Source organism: Octopus bimaculoides, chromosome 11 (genome assembly GCF_046866305.1).
Source record: "Octopus bimaculoides isolate indiv1 chromosome 11, ASM4686630v1, whole genome shotgun sequence".
NCBI lineage: Eukaryota > Metazoa > Mollusca > Cephalopoda > Octopoda > Octopodidae > Octopus > Octopus bimaculoides.
Window position 1 is genome coordinate 43,031,665 of NC_142938.1, and position 13,350 is coordinate 43,045,014.

The window sequence follows — 13,350 nt, forward strand, 5'->3', positions numbered from 1 at the left end:
ATTTGGTGGTAAATTGTATAACAGAATGGCTACATAAATTTATTTTCCTATTATGAGTTAATTAGTGGTGGGGATTGTTTTTGAAAATGTTGCTCAAATCAAATATTTCCCTTCCAGTTTTCTTAATTTCGCTGTGTTGGCGTGGTAGGTTATCTTGAAATAGTATTCCATACAGAGTTGTTCCCCTTTATGGAAATATCCAACAGCATTTTGTATAGATGAAGAGGCGAGAAGATAAGTTCTTAGTCAAGTATGGAGGCTAATTCAATCGGCAATACCCACCCACCAAATTTATAGCCGCGTGCATTATCTAATGAATATTTTTATCTTAAAAACAAAACAAAAAAATAAAGCGAAGAGCAAAAAACAAAATAAAAAAATTTGTCTTCGAAGGGAAATAACTTAAAATGGAGTTTATTTCCCCTTGCATAACGCAATTTTATATACAACAGAAATCAATATTTCAGAAGTATGAGTCTAAAAAGAATTAAATCCTAATAAATAACTTTTAGAAAACAGCAAATATATCGTTCCTATCATTCTTTATGAATTATTATTGGTAGAACCCATCATTTTTTTATAATTCTACAACAATAAATCAAATGCATTTAAGCTAACTATTCATCGTGCACGATATGCGAACGCAGCACAATAATAAATTTCCTTGGAGTTGTAAAGAAATGCACAAACATAAGCGTAGTGTTTTGTAATAATCAAATTATAACCTTACTTCATTTACAATAATTTCTGTTATTTTCAACTGTAGCCTAGATTTGTTGACTTTAAAAGTATCGTCCCTCCTCTATTGTAGCGTAATTGTCAACTGGATAACGTAATGCATTATCTGCTATTTGCTTTGATTTCTTATCCATTGCAAGATTTTTTCTATTTTTCTCTAAATTTAATGCAGAGTAGTTCTTCTGCAAATGTTACTTATAACAGATTGGTGTCGTAGTGAAAAAATGGTAACCTTTCACTATTATGACACCACGATTTTCTATAGTATGGAATAGTTTTCTACGATGTCACGATACAGATAGTAATTTACTATGTTATACATAGTTCTAGACTAGGGGTCGCCAAAGGAGGTCCGAGTGACCTCCTAGGGATCGGCGTGGAACTACAGGGGTTCGATAATAGCCAAGGGGTCAAATGGGGGTCGGCATGCGAAAGACCAGCTCACCCAGATGAACTGCTTGAAATACTTAGTCAGCGCCATGAAAAGTGGGAAAACATGATGCGTTTTCCACATTTTTTAACCGTGCAAACAGTTTTATAAGAATTTAAAGTTTAATACTGTATACTTGTACACGTAGTTTTAAATGTAAAAAGTTTGTCATCTTCTATAGAATTTCTTTATTTGTCGTACATTTATATTTTAGCTAACATTTTAATTGCCAGCATTAGTACCCGGTACGCATTTAAGATATGGTACGGTACTGTAGGGTGTTAAGATATTTTTAATGAGGAAGGTGGTCGATGCGGAAGGAAAAGTGGCTAAATGGGGTCGACAATCGAAAAAAATTTGGCGATCCCAGTTCTAGAGGGTCAGTTTCCTACTATAGTTATGGTTTGTTCTACATTTTAGAGACGAGGAATCCTGTACATTATTTACATAAACCCACGGGCATATAGCATAATGGTTAAGAGCGCGGGCTACTAATCTCAAGATTACGAGTTCAATTCCAGGCAGTGCTTTGAATAAATAATAATAATAATAATAATAATAATAACATCGGCAAAACCCAGGGTTGGGTTCAAAATTCTACCAGGACACTTGATGAAGGCAGGAGAGTAAATCAGCCGAAACGTTGTGGTAACAACAGACAAGATGGGGACACATATCCGTCCAATGTAAATAATGTATAGTTATGGTTGTTTACATTATCCTACTTCTGTTTACAATAAAGAATTCTCACTAACTCAATTTTATTACAATGCTAGACATTATATGAACCGAATCTAATATATTTAAAAAACTGTTCTTGTAGCCTTATGAAGATTTAAGTTGTTATCCTCAACGAGATAAAAGTGAGTGTGAACGGATTTATCATTATTCCTGGAAGGACAGAAAATACGACTTTGACCTTTGGAAAAATTCACTGACAAAACCCGACGAACCTGCCCCTGTGATAGAATCAACTACAAGCGATGAACAATATCGGAAAGAACTAAAACAAAAAGAATTTGAGTCTTGGAAAGCTAAAATCGTTGTGTCAGACATACGAAAGAAGTTTCACCGTGTACTCCCAAATACAGAACTTTTAGAGAAAGGATCAGAGGCTTCCTGTCAACTCGAGCGCTTGAAAGGTTTGCTTAAAGATGAACCCGAAAAGTTAGCATTCACCTTCTATCCGTTACACCAGATGCCCGCATTGGGAGTTGTGAGTTATCCTGAATTAGACTGCGAATCCAATGACTTGAAGGAAATCCCTTCCTATTCAACTTACCATCCTCAATATGAAAGAAATAATGCATTTGTACCTGGTCCACTATGGCCAAAACATAGGTTGATAACGTATGGAAACCAAACTCCATTGTTTAACTGCGCACCTGACAAGCTCTTAAAACAAAAAGGGAAAAGATTCATGTGAGTGATATAATTTTGGTACATATACATACATACATACATACATACATACATACACGCACACTCATACATACATATATATACACATACATACATAATACATACACACACGCACACTCATACATATATATATATACATACGTACATAATACATACATACATACACGCACACTCATACCTACATATATATATACACATACATACATGCATACATACATGCATACATACATACATACATACATACATACATACATAATGGCTGTCCACTTGTGACCGAAGAAGACCATCGCTGACCATTGAGAACATTGTGCACTCAGAGAGAATTATAGTTTACACTTTCGGCTCTGCTGGTGATTAAGTCCAGCTCTTGATAAACATAAACATCCTCAGATACTGCAGGCTAAACTTCCCCTACTCACTACACTGGCGGTACGTTTTCGAACAGCTCACTGAAATTTAGCATAAAAATGGCGTTTTTTTAAAAAATTTTTTAAACTATCCATTCCTTCCTTTACTTGTTTCCTCTATTTGTGACGATGACAAGCATTGGTTTCCCAATTGACCTTCTATGACTCATATGCCTTCAACAAGGACTTTACATAATCCTTCAAACGTAGTCTTGGTTTCTGTTGGGGGATACTTTCCACAAACACGTTCACCATACAAGTTCACCGTATAGCATCTGTTTATGAAGCGCCTGATTATTCATCCGAACAAGGTGTCCAGTCCAATGTAAACGGTGCTTGTAACCATTGCCCCAATACTTAGGATGTCGGCTCCCCACCAGACCTCTGGCTAGAGTGCGCAAGGATCAGTCAACATTCACAATGTGTCTCAGATATCTCTGTTAGAAGTGTTCAAAGACATTTATATGATCCTTGTAAAGGCTACATGTGTCACATGTGTAAAGAAGCGATGTCAGCACTCATGAGCGGTACATAGCTACCTTTCTTCGCCTTGTGCTGCTATGTCGGGACTAGACACTAGAACGGCTGAGTGTGCTGCCCAGGCAGACTTGTCTACAACTTTCAGTACTATTCCTTCAACTAAGATGGTAGTGGGGGTCTCATGTATGGGTTTCCTGCCGCAGGTCGAAACGACAGTCTTTATCCAAGTTAATGCTGAGTCCAAATATCTTGCAAGATGCAAATATATGATCATGTGAATTTGCATGGCTTCAGCTGTATGAGCGACCAAGTAGCAATCATCCGCATAAAGGAGGTCACGAATAAGAGACTGAAAAACTTTCGAATTGGCAGTAAATCGACACAATCCGCAACGAAATAGCATGAGTTAGAGTGGCCGCAAAATACAAGGTAACGTGAGTTGAGACAAGGTTGTCACTTTGCTTGACACTATTCTCTTCAAGGTTGAGTCTCACCATGCCGCCACAAACATTAACCTATTCTTCCGTTCCGTCACGAAATGATTTAATTATCGAAATAAAGTGACTCGGATAACCAAGTTTGTCGAGTATTTTCTACAAGGGGTGCCCTATCCACAGTATGGAACGCTTTGGTTAAATCAATGAAAACCTGGACAAGATTCATACTCTGCTCATAACACCTCTCCTGCATTTGTCTTGCTGTGAAAATCATATCCATTGTTCCTCTACCAGATCGAAAGCCACATCGAAATTCTGATAGGACGTCATTTACAAGGGTATGAAAGATACTTGACAGAACCTTGCCAGCAGCTGACTGTACAGCAATACCTCCACGATGGCCACACTTTATTTCGATTTCCTTTCCTTTATCGAGAGGGGAGATAATTGCGTTCTTGCCATCCTTGGGGACAGCACCATCCCTCCAGACTACACCAACAAGCTCATGAAGTTTCAGTGTGATACGGCCACTACCAAAGCGCAAAACTTAGGAACAGATTCTGTCTTTACCGGTTGCTGTACCAAGATTCAACTTACTTGTTTCAATAAGTTGAACATACATGATGGCCGTCCACTCGTGACCGAGGAAGACCATTGCCGACCTTCAGGAACATTGTGCGCTCTAGGACTAACTTATATTTTGCATTTGCGACTCCGTTGGTGGCTAATGAGCCCTGCTCTTGACAAGCATACACGACTGCAAATATGCGAAGCGAACTTTTAGCCACACAGCCATACATACATACATACATACATACATACATACATACATACATACATGCATGCATGCATGCATGCATGCATGAATGAATGAATGATTGCCTCATCTTGTCAGAGGATAACCATCTCACATAATGAATAGTGATTGGAGGTAAGTAACAAAAGCTTGTACAACATTGTCGTCATAGAAGGTTCCAGTGACAAGAATTGCAAGATGACTGGTGCTATTTTCACACGCGCACACACACGTACACACACACATACACACGCACGCACACACACACACACACACACACACACACACACACAATATAACGCTTTTTTACTTTTTATTACAACAGAACTACAGGGAGAATCGACCCTCCCTTTTCGAAGTCTAGACCAGTGACTGCAACCCTTGATAAGAAAGAACAAAAGAAAGAACAAAAGCGCGAAAATAAGACTTTGAAGAAGTCCAACATTCTCCCTCCGCAAAGGACAATTTGACAGTCACAAGTTGAAAACATTTTGAAAATAATTTTCGAAATGTCTCTTTTATTCGTTATCTATAAAATTTAGATATATTATGTAAAAAATACTTAGTAGTTTCGTTGAATATTAACTAAAGCACGATATCAAACTCTGAACGCTTGATCCGAAATAAAAATAGCAATCATGTTTTATTTGCTTTAATATTCACGTTTTAATAAAGTATGGTTAATAAAGTTTTGTAAGTAATACTTTTCTACAAATTTTTCCTCAATTTTTTTTTTACCTTTAAAAGTCTTAACTTCTCATGTGAAATGCATCAGTAATATCATCACTTGATTTCCAGTCACTACGCAGTCAAAATACTGAATACCACTAAGATAGAGATTCATGTCGATCGGAGTTGATTTCCTATAAAATAAATCGCAATGATCCTAGACAGTCCATGGATCAGAAGTAAATAGTTAACTATTATATAACCTGGGCCATGTTAGAACTGATCATCATGATTACTGGCGCAACACAGTGCAAGTAATGGAATACGAACATCTTTTACTCAATCAACTTCATTACCGATGTACATGGTAAAGTTATGAAAGTTTCATTAAGGCTTTCTTTCTCCGCTGAGAGAGAATATGAAGGGAAAATGGGGTGAGAGGGGGAGAGAAAGAGAATAAAAATAGAGTTGTGCTTTACTCTCTGACTTATTTCATTCTTTCACTTGTCCCCGTCATTAGACTGCGGTCATTCTGGGGCATTGCCCTGAAAGGTTTTTGTCGATCAGCACTTTTAAGTATGGTACTTATTCTGTAGGACACTTTTGTCGAACCGCTATGTACGGGGATGTAAACAAACCAACACCGTTTGTCAAGCGGAAGACACCTCCTACACACACACACACACACACACACACACACATACACACATATATATATATACGATGGGCTTCTACACAGTTTCCATCTACCAAATTCACTCACACGGCATCGGCCCAGGGCTTATAGTATGAGACACTTGTCCAGGGTGTCACGCCGTGGGACTGAACCGAAACCATGTGGTTGCGAAGCGAACGTTTAACCACACAGCTATGCCTATAAAGTCTGGGTACTCAGATTCAGCTAAAGTCTTTTATAGTTAAATCGGAACACATGGGAATTCTTTTCGTAAGCGGGAACAAACGAGGCACACTTTTGTATCTACCGAATATCCTTATATCTACATTTGCTGATGCAATTGCAAATAATGAGAAAATAAAAATGAAGTCAATTCCTGGTGTCTGAAAAGTTTTTATAAAGTTTTTGATAAAATTTTATCCTTATATATATATATTTTTGAGACCCCCTTCGGTCATGTACGAATACATATATATATATATATATATATATATATATATATATATATATATATATATATATATATTGAACCCCTTTCGGTCATATATATATATATATATATATATATATATATACACACACAACTTATAAAAAAGGGCAAAAGAAAAAGATTTCTGTGCCAAATATGCCGAGAATAGACTTAAAATCGTCAATAACGACATATAATTCGTCACTATAAGCACATGTCTCGAAGCAATAGACAGAAATTTCTTTAAAATTCCGTTATTACCGAAACGGTCCGATTTCTGAGTTAATTCATAAAGAATTTTCTCGTCTTCAGCGATAAATACGTTAAGAAATAAATGAAATACTTACTTGCATGTATGGAGCAAGCCGACGCAAAGTCATGAGAAAACTTAAGTACCCCAAATATATCCAAATAGAAATTTTCCAGTACACCTCGAGACACGTGCGATCAGACTGAAAATTCTCATAGAGTAGGAGACAGTGATGAAATATATGTGGCTATTGACGATTTTAAGTCTATTCTCGGCATATTTGGCATAGAAATTTTTTCTTTTGCCCTTATTTATAATTGTTTATAATTTTCACCTTAAAAGGTATTTTTAATATGCTGGCCACTGATAAAATCTTTGAAAATGTTTTCCTATATTAGATGTAAATTTATTACCATTCGCTATTCTGTGATCTCTCTCATTGAGCTTTGCCTTTCACACAAAATTATGCTTGCCAGAACTAGCATATCTTAGTTTTGGAAAGCCTACATGATTTTAAAGACTGTATCTCTCGAAACATTAAACAGTTCAGTATTTAATGATTGACGCTCCAGCCCAAACCAAACGATAACAATGGAGATCTACTGCGAGCAGCTTGAGCGGCTTAAGTCAGCGCTTGAAGGAAAACGACCAAGACGTTTCAAGACGAAAGATGTTCTTCCATCAGGATAGTGCACGGCCACATACAGCGAGGATGACATTCCAAAGGCTGGAGCAGTTCGTATGGAAAACGATGTCCCACCCACCATATTCGCCAGCCATTGCTTTAACTGATTATCAATTATTCCGCAGTCTTCAAAATCATTTGGATGGAAAAGACATGAATTCTGTAGATGAGGTCAGAATAATACTGGAGGAGTATTATACGTCACGGAGAAGTGAATTTTGGAAGAGGGGCCTTGCAAGTTTACCAGATAGATGGAAGAGCATTGTAGACAATGGAGGAAAGTATAATTTAGATTTAAAAAGAACTTTGTTTATTTTAATTCTGAAAAATAAAGGAAGTATAAAAAACTGCATTATTTATGGGATGACTTAATATATTGTCAGAGGATAACCATCTCACATAATGAATAGTGATTGGAGGTAAGTAACAAAAGCTTGTACAACATTGTCGTCATAGAAGGTTCCAGTGACAAGAATTGCAAGATGACTGGTGCTATTTTCACACGCGCACACACACGTACACACACACATACACACACACACACACACACACACACGCTGACTACTTGATAAATTCTTATAAAGATTTTATCCTTATATTATATATATATATATATATATATATATATATATATATATATATATATATATATATACATATATATATAATATAAGGATAAAATCTTTATAAGAATTTATCAAGTAGTCAGCGTGAAAAAACTTCATAAGGAAAAAAACCCATCGTTTTTTTTCCATAATTATATATATAATATAATTTATATATATATATATATATATATATATATATATATATATATATATATACACGCCTTCACGGGCAGATGGACACGGCCTTGGGACGGCTGGTTGTGGTCATCAAAAAGTAGGCGCTTCGTAGCGCAGCCAATTTGCACTGGGACGGCTTGTTTTTCTCGTGAACTAATGGGAGGCAGGTTTTCTCTCAAACCCAGACTAATTGTGGAAACCTCTGACGAGAAGCAAGATCATATTCATCAAATTTCGAAATCACGTGATAAGGTTTTATCAAACTATTTCATTTTGTGAGTTTATCTCACCAGAGAAAGATGTGGCTTGCTTCTCGCAGTCCCGAATATTTCATGAGGTTAATGCTTTTGTGTGGGTGTTCGAGTAAAATTTTAACTCTCATTTCTAGCAATTGCATGTGCTATTTTGCACCCTCATTTATTAATTTGACCCTTTTGTTTTAATTGCTACGGCCACCTATATTATATTGTACTTAATATATCTAAATATATTAATATATTATTATATCTTATTGTATTGTTAGATATATATACTAGACATCTCCTCTCTCTCTCTCTCTCTCTCTCTCTCTCTCTCTCTCTATATATATATATATATATATATATATATATATATATATATATATATATATATATATATATATATATATATATATATATATATATATATATCAAAGTGAGATTGAGTGTGTGTGTAAACCCGCATAACTTCTGAAGTTCACAACTGATTTACTCCAAACTGAGAACATACATTATTTATGGTCCAGAGATGGTTTTAGACACTTAAAAATGTTACACGTGAGTAACGGACCCTCTGGGAGCAGAAAAATACCCTTTCCTGGGTTACTTCAAGGGACGTAACTCTTTCCGAAGTAACTTTCAGAAATTGATTGTTTCCCTAACATCCATTAGTCAAAAACATTATCACGATCTCAATTGGCTGTGTGAATGAGCAAAACTGGCTCAAAAAAATAGCACTGTAAGTAAAATTAATGAGCAGCTGCTGCAGTACTTTCCTGGAAGTCCTCACATCTATAAGTCAGTTGATACTATTCAAGATCTAGAAGAGGTGGCAAATTACCCAATAGGATTTTTCAATTCATTGGAGCTTCCTCCCCACAGATTGGAACTTAAAGTGGAAACTCCAGTGTTGTTATTGAAGAATTTGGATCCACCAACACTCTGCAGTGGGACACGCCTGATGGTAAAGAAGATTATGCCATATGTTACTGAGGCCACCATTCTCTGTGGATGTGGAAAAGGAGGGGATGTTTTCATACCCAGAATTCCTTTCATTCCATTGAGAGCAGAAATTTCTCTTTTATTCAGAAGACTGCAATTTCCTATTCGTATCAGCTTCGCAATGTCTATCAATAAATCCCAGCATCAAACACTGTCTGTGGTAGAACTTCACTTGGAAGAATCGTGCTTCTCACACGAGCAATTAAATGTTAGCTGCTCTAGAGTGGGGAGCAAAAAAAAAATCAATTTGCATTTCTTCCACAAAGGAAAACAAAGAATATTATCAGGAGATATAGTTTACTTTTCCGTTCAGGTATGATCAACAAAAAAGTACTCCAACTTGTGAAAAATAAATATTGTTTAATATACACAGTATATAATTATGAGCTACTAATAGTTTCATAATTTGAAGATATAATCTAGGCAGGTTTTAAAACACGCCAACTGTCTCCAAGTAATCTTTAGGCTCTGGGCGCATGGCCTATACATATTACGAATCAAGACAACAGAACAAGAAAAAGCACGAGAGAAAACTAGATAAAGAAAAAGTAGAATGAAAATAACGCCAAAAGAAGAATTAGAGTTATGCTCCCTTTGACTGTATAGCTGCAGGATTAGATGGTGTAAAATCCGTTACCCAATCCAGAGAGGGTGATGTTCTCCAATTCGCCAAAAGCAATTTGTCCATATGGTTACATTTACTGAAGATTTCTCATCTGTAATTCTTAGATCTAAAAATATACGTGATCTTTCAGCGACACATAACTTGCATTTTTTTTTATACATTAACATATGGCATGGATTTTTGTAATGATTTTCCACTTGATTGTATGTGGTGTGGAGTTGGTTTTAAAACCCTATACGTGACTAGCCAATTTAGTGGCTTTACTTTTATCTGTGTGCCGGAAAGAAGATAGGTGCTTAACATAGCGACTTATGCAATTGCCTTCGCACAATCCGATGTAATTGTTTAATCTACTAAACAAAAGTTATAAAAATCAGTTTTGTTTAGTAGATTAAAAACAATCTTGTTTAGTAGATTAAAAACAATCTTGTTAAATAGATTAAAAACAATCAGCATCGCCAAATGGCTGACACCATATCTTAATCTCCAAATGCCTCTAATTTCTGTAGAGATTTGCTGAGGACTTTCTCTTATACAGTGTATCTAAGATAAGTGAGCTTAGTGGAACCTATATCCCTCTAAGCTATACTCTCCAGACGAGTTCAACCCAGCAATGAGAAATAACGAAATACATATTAATTCTACTGTGTTACGATCGTTATTTACAGTGAGATGGAGTGAACTATTTTAAAAATTAAACATTGGAGCTATGAATAAAACACAAATGTGATGACAAATATATGAACTGTTGCTTTCGTAGGTGGCATGGCCAAACACTAGTGAACATAAAGTGCAGGAACAAAATTTGCTTAAGGAGTACAAACCAGTTTTTCAGAGGGATGTTCAAAGCGTTTTCATTGCACTCTAAATATTTTAGGGGGTACCTCTACTTGTACCCTCTACACACCCTATTCCTGAGTTAGTGAGTATGAATTCGGATGTATTTTGTTGGGAAGTACAGGTATCAGTAAACCGCAATGGGGAGTGTAGGTGTAAGAAGACTTCAGTGATGAGTATAGGTGAGGACAGGCTTCATTGTAGAGTATAAAAGTAGGCAGATCTGGCAGAGAAATACAGGCGTTGGCAGATCTCAGTGGAGAGTATAGGCATAGGCAGCCCTGGCAGAGGAGAATGGGTGTAAACAGGCATTACTGCAGAGTACAAACTTTACAATATAGTACAAATGTAGTCAAATCTTCCAGTAGAGTACAGATGTAAGTAGACCTTGGCGGAGAATAGGAACGTAGGGAAATCCGATAGGAGAGTATGGGTATAAACAGAGCTTGCTGGAATGTTTAAGTGTAGGTAGACCTCACTGCAGAATACAGGTGTAGATAGGAGCTTATGGTGTGGTTTTGGTTCTCCATTAGAATCATGCCAACTCATTATAAGTTGATGACGCATGAACGTCACGACATCAAAGTTTCTCTTAGGAAAAATGACTGACTCTATACATATATAAGAACGAATTATGTAAAGAATTTCGCAGAATGAAGTAACAAAGGTTTTGCAGACAAGCATGACAACTGCAACAATAAAAAACAAAGAATATTTATTACTTTGAGTTATAATTGGATGGAATCCATGCAGATGTAAAGGGGAAGTCATGGGTTGTGGAATGGCTGCAGGAACTAATTTGTTCTTCCGAGTTTCAAAACAGAAATGGAATTTCCGGCTGAGGAGAAAAAAGACTATGCCTACCTACCTACCTACCTACCTACCTACTTACATACATATATATGTATATATACATACACATATTTATATACATACATACATACATACATACATACATATGCATATAAACAATACATACATGTATGTATGTGTACATGTGCATGTGTGTGTGCCTGTTTGTGTGTGTATGTGTGTGTGAGTGTTTGCCTGTTTGGTTATTATGGTCGTCCAACCATCTTTTTTGTTTGTTTGTTTAGTTGCTGCTGCTATTGCAGTTGCTGTTGTTGTTGTTGTTGTTTTAGTTGTTACTGTTGTTATTGATATTGTTGCTGCTGTAGTTGTTAATTTAGGCACTGATGGTTATTGCTTTAGATATTTCTTTTTAGATATATTTGTTATTGTTGTCGGTTATGATTGGTATTTTAGTCTATTGTAACAGTGACGGTTATTTGTTCCTCTTTTGCATATCTAGAGTAGTAGTAGTAGTAGTGGTGGTGGCGGTGGTGGTGGTGGTGGTAGTAGTAGTAGTAGTAGTAGTAGTAGTAGTAGCAGTATATGCATGTTGAGTTAATTCCGACAGTAGTAATATGGTGATAGTTATTGTTATAGGGGGATAGTTTATCCCCGAGACATCTTTCATCCAGTAGACCTACTTCCACCCGAGGGCTCAGCTTTTCTTCTCAATTCAGCCCCTTCACTTAATTACCAAGATTTATGTTATAGGCCTATTCAAGTTATTTCCCTTTTTAAAAATTCTTTTTAGTAATGTAAATTATCCTGACCAAAAATATTCCTGTACCTTTTTTGTATATTGCAAATACGGAAATTGTTTTCCTCATGCATATAGGCGCAGGCGTGGCTGTGTGGTAAAAAACTTGCTTACCAATCACACGGTTCCGGGTTCAGTCCCACTGCGTGGCACTTTGGGCAAATTTCTTCTACTGTAGCCTTTAGCCGAACAAAATTTTGTGAGAGGATTTGGTAGACGAGATATATGTTAATGTATATATCTATGTGTGTCTTTGTGTCTGTATCTGTCCCCCACCACGGCTTGACAACCGGTCTTGGTGTGTTTACGTCCCCGTAGCTTAGCGGTTCGGCAAAAGAGACCGATAGCATAAATACTAAGCTTTAAAAAATAATAAGCCCTGGAGGCGATTTGTTCGACTAAGACCCTTCGATGCTGTGCCTCTGCGCGGCCGCAATCAAATGACTGAAACAAGTAAAAAAATAAAAGATACATGCAATATAGGCGGCCTTCACACCTATAGCATTCAACAATGTCGTCACTTGTGTGTGAATATATATATATATATATATGTATATGTAAAATAATGTACTCTTTTACTTGTTTCAGTCATTTGACTGTGGCCATGCTGGAACACCGCCTTTAGTCGAGAAAATCGACCCCAGGACTTATTCTTTGTAAGCCTAGTACTTATTCTATCGGTCTCGTTTGCCGAACTGCTAAGTTACAGGGACGTAAACACACCAGCATCGGTTGTCAAGCGATGGTGGGGGGACAAACATACACACACAAACACACACACACACACACACACA

At 36.6% G+C, this 13,350-nt stretch overlaps 1 protein-coding gene across 2 annotated transcripts in view; it reads left to right on the forward strand.

Annotated features, from left to right (window-relative positions):
- Nucleotides 1-5,417, forward strand: part of LOC106878961 (uncharacterized) — an 82,309-nt gene extending 76,892 nt beyond the window's left edge. For both annotated transcript variants that reach the window (XM_089359871.1, XM_089359872.1), the window contains 2 exons: nt 1,992-2,590; nt 5,036-5,417. In XM_089359871.1, the coding sequence (XP_089215997.1) occupies nt 1,992-2,590; nt 5,036-5,180 (744 nt within the window). In that variant the 3' untranslated portion in view covers nt 5,181-5,417. The remainder of the gene's footprint in view (nt 1-1,991; nt 2,591-5,035) is intronic.
- The last annotated feature ends 7,933 nt before the right edge of the window (nt 5,418-13,350 follow it).